This window comes from Buceros rhinoceros, unplaced genomic scaffold (genome assembly GCF_000710305.1).
Source record: "Buceros rhinoceros silvestris isolate BGI_N320 unplaced genomic scaffold, ASM71030v1 scaffold26318, whole genome shotgun sequence".
Classification (NCBI taxonomy): domain Eukaryota; kingdom Metazoa; phylum Chordata; class Aves; order Bucerotiformes; family Bucerotidae; genus Buceros; species Buceros rhinoceros.
In genome coordinates, this window is record NW_010428981.1 from 29,489 (window position 1) to 35,553 (window position 6,065).

Here is a 6,065-nt window from a genome sequence, read left to right on the forward strand (position 1 = left end):
GACCTTCGTGGAAATTTTAAAAGCAGGAATTCCAGTCACTTGCATCCACTGAGAGAAGAGGATGTGTTCCTAGGTGGTGATTTAGATGTCATTCCTAGCTGGACTCCAGGTTGGAGAAAAGTGTCTTCCTGGAGCTCTCTTTAGACACTTAAAAGACTGTGCTGTTCCTCAGCCTTTTTGTCAGCTGCCCCATGAGTGCCAGGAGAGCAGAAACTCTACCTCCAAGTCCAACCAGAAATATTTCATTATTTTTCTGTGTTCTGGTGTGAAGGTGTTTCAGCAGAAGTAGCAAGGAACTGAATGAAGGTGCAACACTTAAGTGTGTCCTGTCTTTGGGTTCAAGAGTTGAAGCATTGCAAAGAAAAAGTTCTTAGATTCCCCACTATCAACCATCTGCATCGGTATTTTTCTCTCAGCATCTAGAGTTTTGACATCCACCCTTTGCTGCTGCCAGCAGGGACATCTGGTGTGTTTCATGGAGACCTGGACATTGCTAGTTGAAGTGACAGAGTAACTGCAGTCATCTTTGTAATAGGCACCTGTTCGTGGAATGACTGTGTTTTCAAGCCACAGATGAGATTCTGGAGCAGGTCACGCTAGGCTTGGAAAGAGCAGGTGCAGGAACTGACTTGGGGCATGTTTGCAGACTTCCAGATTGTGATTCGGGCTTTGCAGTCTCCTCTCCTGCTGTTTTGGATGATCAATTTTGTCAGACTTCCTACTGTAAATACACAAATTGTAAATAGCTCTTCCTACCAATAAAACTGGTGAACGTTCCGTGTAGGACACAGGACAGAAGAATGTCGTGTCTGGTGGCTCTGCTCAGCAGAGGGAAAATTTGCCCTGTTAGCGATGGCACACAAGTGTGTTGGAAACAAAGTAACGGACGTGGTGCTACCAGCAAATACTAATGAGCAAGTGTGATCTTGTGTAATTTTAAAAGTAACTCTGTTTCCCCGCTGGAGGGGCCGCTGGAGAACATGGAAGAGTGCGTTACCAGCTGAAAGCCTGTCACACCACAGTAGTAAACACCCCTATAAATATTTACACATCGGGACTGGTTCTCCAAATTGATGGGTCACGCTTGTTGGAAAGGTGCCAGTGGACAGGTAGCCTTATCAGGCAGCTTGGTGCTCACTTGGAAGCATCAACGAGTGTGTGCCTCGTGTTTCTCAGACAACGGAACCCGTTTAGGGCTCACTGGCAGGGATATGTGTATTGGCTATCAGGAGACTTGCAGCCAGGGTACTGACAAATAGTCACAGCTGTGTGCTCTGTCGGCAGCCAAGGAAGCAAGTGCGCTTCCTGAATGCAATTCGGTCTTGTTTTGGAATAAATCCGGTACTGAGCCACTGGCTTCACCTTTACTCTGTTTCAGAGTAGAACTGACAAGTCACTTTAGCCAGTTACTGGGCAATGCAGTATGACTTTAACACGCTGAGATAGCTTGATGCATAATCTGTTTGGGAAGTCTTTGCCCTTATGGATATAGGGTGCTTGGCTCTGCTTCTACACTGTGTAAATTGTCACCATGTAACCCTGGCGCTGAATCTTTCGAGAAAATGTTTTATATGTACATACCAGGGTAAAAGTCTGGCCTGCAGTTAAGATGACAAACTATTTTGCCTAGGAAACAGAATAGAGAGTTGCAAACAGGGAATGAAAATCTAGCTGAGATCCCTGCATTGTCTTCTGTGGTAAGAGAATCTTTGAATAGCAGTTGGGGATAAATTCATCCAGGGTTTACAAGTAGGCAGGGAACACAGCACAGGCAGTATCTGTTTAACTTTGCATGAGGTATTAAACAGAAGACTGGAAAGATCTTTGTGATGAATGTTTCTTCTATCCTTTGAACCATATCAGACCTGCATTTGAGAGGAAGGATCTGCTTCCCAAAAAGAGCTTCTTTGCCTCCCTCTCTTTATCATTTGAATGACTGGCAGCCTAGAAAACAAGCTGTCCTTCTTTGGATGTTTGTCATTGCATGGGCAGTTCTACAGGTTTCTGTATCACTCTTCAGCTTTGCATTTGGAATGGAAACCCGCAAACTTTAGAGCTCAAGTCTTTCCCCTGCAAAGCGTGGAGGGAAGGCTGTAGTTCCAATTGGCTTCAGAGTGATTTTCAAAACTTTGGAAAAAATCTGTGTTAAGGAAGAGCAATGTCTTGTTACAGGGAGAGAAAGAAGGGTATGTGTTTGAGTAACTTCTGATGCTCTATATTCTGATGCATCTGATGTTCTGGGTCTGTTTGGAATTTGCATTCTCCTCATACTTTCTCTCTGTGGTCATTTCATACTCGCACAACTTTGTATTTGCTTTTTTCAACTCCTTGTTCCTGTTGCCATTAATGGGCCTACTTCCTCTGATGCCTTCAGGATGGGGCCTTCTTTATGGATTTTGTTCGCAGCCCTCGTACAGCTTCAACCTTCTACTCACAGGTTAGTTTTGAATGGGGTCTTGTCATCTCTGGCCTTTGAACTGAGGTGATGAAGAGCATTTAGTGTCCTGAGCTCGCCTCATGGGGAACCTGTGTTTCTAGATCTGCGTGTTGAGAGGGACACGTGCAGCATTAGCAGGACAAAGTGGCTGGTGGTGGTGGATGTGACTATTTCCTTCCACCATTCAGTGTTTGTGCTTTGGATGTTCGTGTGCGCTGCCTTACTGTCCTTCGCAGTACTGTCTTGTCAGCTACTGAAGCTTCTCTTTTAGTGTTTCAGTAAGCACTCATTTTCCATCTTCCCTTGCTAAACAGAATGGCATCAGCTTACTCTTCTTGTTCTTGGATGAATTTCTTCTGTGCTGTATGACTGACAGTTGGCTTTGAGAAGGTCCAAGTCAAATTGTGACCTTGGATTCTTAAGCAACTGAGGGCTGAAAATATTAGTGTCATCTTGGTTTAAAGGAGTCATCGTGACAGAAATTGTTTGTACATTTAACTCCAGTTAGGAATCAGCACAGTGTATCCATAGAAGATACTGCTGGTGGAATGAGCTCTGAGGAGGGAGAGTGGATTTAGCTGGCTGTGGGGACTGTAATTTCCACGTTGGAGCATCTGCTGGTTTTGGCTGCCCAAAAAGGGACATCTGGCATTGCAGAGAGAGATATCTTTGGGAGATGTGAGAAATGGCATAAATAAAAGACTCTGGTCTGGCTATCAGACCTAAGTCATACTACAGCTGTGTGATTCTTACCTGTGCATGTGCTGTGGATTCGACACGACAGCTCAGCCCTCATATTTACACCAGCCTGAGTTACTCTGCTCTTTGTGTTCCTCTCCCCCACCTCTCTAGCTTTTATATAATGTGCCTTTCCTAAACCATACGTGTTAATGACAGATGGCAATTACAGCCTGTACTTTGCTGAATCTTTCAGCATTTGTGTGCTTTCTGAAATTATTTTATGTTAATTTTGTGAACTATTCAGTCTACGTTGGAATAGTGCAAGTGTTCCTGCGGGAGGAAAGTGTTCTTGTTGTCTTGGTGACATAGGTGTGGGTGGGTGCCAACCAGCCTCCTGATACTACCCTAAGAAAGGAAGGAAGATGAGCTGATTTCGTGCGTTATGAAACTTGAAATTCCATGTGATACATTTGCATATTTTTGTCTGAGAGTTAGAGTTGAAACTGTTTTGTTTTTTTTTTTTCTTATTGCTTACTACTTTCCCATAGCATTAAAGTTTCCTGCTCTGTCCATGGCATGTTTATAATCACAGGTATTCAGTCAAGTTGAAAATGTCAGGTTGGGACTGGCGTAGCTGATGTGCCAGTAGTTCTCTCCACACAGTTGTTCCTGGGTTGGCGATCCTCAGCTTACTGGGGTCTGAATTCCATGTTTAGCAGTAGCTCTGTAGTGATGACAAAAGTAAGACTTTATCCTTTCTGCCTATACTTGTGCTTGCCTTATAGCATTGCTTGTTGACTACTAACTGGAGCTGAGGTACAGATGATATGGGGAGGGGAGAAAACAGGAAATGGATTAGATCATAAATTTCGTAAAGATATTGCTGTATTTACTCCTTGCAGGTCTCTATAGATCAGTCAGTTCCTGCAACTTTAGATGGCAACACATTGATAAGCACGGGGCAGTTACCTGATAGGGGGAACGCACAGACCTTGGGCAGTTCCCAGAATGTTGCAGACCAAGGATATACCACAGCTGCTGCTGCAGAGGGCAGGTAAGAAAAGCACAGCAGTGCTGTGCCGCAGTTCTGCTCAGTTACATTCCTCTTGCTGGTGTCAAGGAATGGGCACTTAAACAGGAACCCGAGAACAAGATCTGCTGTGTCTGTCAGCACTAGAAGGCACTTGTCACAAGACCTTACTGCGGCATTTCCACATGCAGAAAGACTGGTAGTAAAATAAGCCTTGCAACCCAGTTTTCCAGAATTAAATGAACACAAGGCCTGATTTCCCCACCCACTAAAAGAGCTTCATTCCTCAAGACGTGAAAAATGAAGACATTCCATTTCTGAAATCTGTTAGCAGAAAACCAGGCTCTGAATTGACATCTGTCTTCTGTCTGTTTTAGCAAAGGGGCCCCTACAGGTTTAATTGGATCAAGCAGGTTGATGAAATCCAAGAGGTTCTAACCTGGAGGCGAGACACCGGGGAGGAAGCAACACTAAAAATAAACTATATTAGCACCTGTTTCCTGCGGTTGTGTATTGCAGTAGAAAAACAAAAGCCCGACCTCAAAATGTTTGCTCTCAATTGCTCCTTAGTACGGCCGTATGTAATGTAGTGTGCATTGGGTCAGTATAGCAGCGACCTGATGACCTCAGGAGGAAAACATAGGTCTGATGCTTTTAGGTGTCCTCCTTGAGATGAAAAGGGAAATATATGTGGCAAAGTCACTGTTGGAAAGAGAGAGCCTTTTTCTTAAGTGAACATATCCGAACAGATCTGACAGCTTCCTTGATTTTTTCCAACATGCTTCTGTTTACTTCCTAGCTCTCAGCAGTGTTCAGCAAGCACTCTGACTTCCTCCTCCACCTTGATAGAGATTCTTGAAGCCATGAAACACCCCACGTAAGTTTATAATATAATTATGCTTAACATCTGTCTAGATGCTTTTTTCTTGTAAGAGGACATGAGGCATGGAGTCACTCAAAGGAGAGCCCCACATCAGCTGTGGGTTTTAGGCTTCCTTTTGTTATTCAGTTCCAATCTCTTCCACAAGGGATTTTATAGAAATTGAGGTACAAGTATTGTTGCAGAGATTTGAGTTATTAGAATCCCAGAATCTCGTCAAAGCAAGAAGTCTCAGTAAGACCCTAAAGTGCTGTTAATGACAGCTCTTCATCTGGTTATCAGAAGCTAATGGTATGTCACCCTGCGGTAATTGTGCATTTCTTGTCCTTTATCTTTACCCAGTGCCGCACACCCCCCTTTTTTTTTTTTTCCTTTTTCCCACAAGTGATTTTTGTCTTTGTGACTTAAAAGAACTTGGAATGAGTCCACGTTAATATGTGTGCCTTGCTGTGATTCAGCACAGGGGTCCAGCTGCTCTCTGAACAGAAGGGCCTCTCTCCGTACTGTTTCATCAGTGCAGAAGTTGTACACTGGCTGGTGAATAATGTGGAAGGTGTACAAACCCAAGCCATGGCCATTGACATAATGCAGGTAGGAGATCTGCCAAGGGGTGGGGGTGGGGGGCAGAAATACCTCACCCTGTGAAGAAAGTTGAATTGTAAAGAAAAGCATAGCAATAATTTCTGTTTCTTATTAAAATCTTCTTACTGATAGGTATTGAAAACACTGTTCACAGAACATGAGGTGATGATGACACTTTTTGGATTCCCTATCACAAACCAACATTGTTCAGTAGTAATATATATTATTTTTCCCACTCACATATGATGGCAGCTCTTTGTATGACCTCCACTTAGCTAGCAGTTACCAAGAGCTCTCCACTGTGTTAGCATTATGAGGCACTACAGTGTGATTTGGTTTGGCGTTTAGTTTTGTTTTTTCTACTGAAAAGTAGTTATTGAAGTTGAAATACAACCAGCGTATGACCTCTCTTTTATGGATGGCGCAGTGTACGCACTTTTTGGGCGATAATCTCC

At 43.6% G+C, this 6,065-nt stretch overlaps 1 protein-coding gene across 5 annotated transcripts in view; it reads left to right on the top strand.

Annotated features, from left to right (window-relative positions):
• Window positions 1-6,065, top strand: part of DEPDC5 (DEP domain containing 5) — a 44,721-nt gene that overhangs the window by 28,400 nt on the left and 10,256 nt on the right. For 3 of the 5 annotated variants that reach the window (XM_010142494.1, XM_010142495.1, XM_010142496.1), the window contains 3 exons: window positions 4,021-4,172; window positions 4,948-5,025; window positions 5,487-5,619. In XM_010142494.1, the coding sequence (XP_010140796.1) occupies window positions 4,021-4,172; window positions 4,948-5,025; window positions 5,487-5,619 (363 nt within the window). Of the gene's footprint in view, window positions 1-2,374; window positions 2,438-4,020; window positions 4,173-4,947; window positions 5,026-5,486; window positions 5,620-6,065 lie in introns of all 5 variants that reach the window. The other 2 variants (XM_010142492.1, XM_010142493.1) reach the window with 1 other exon arrangement.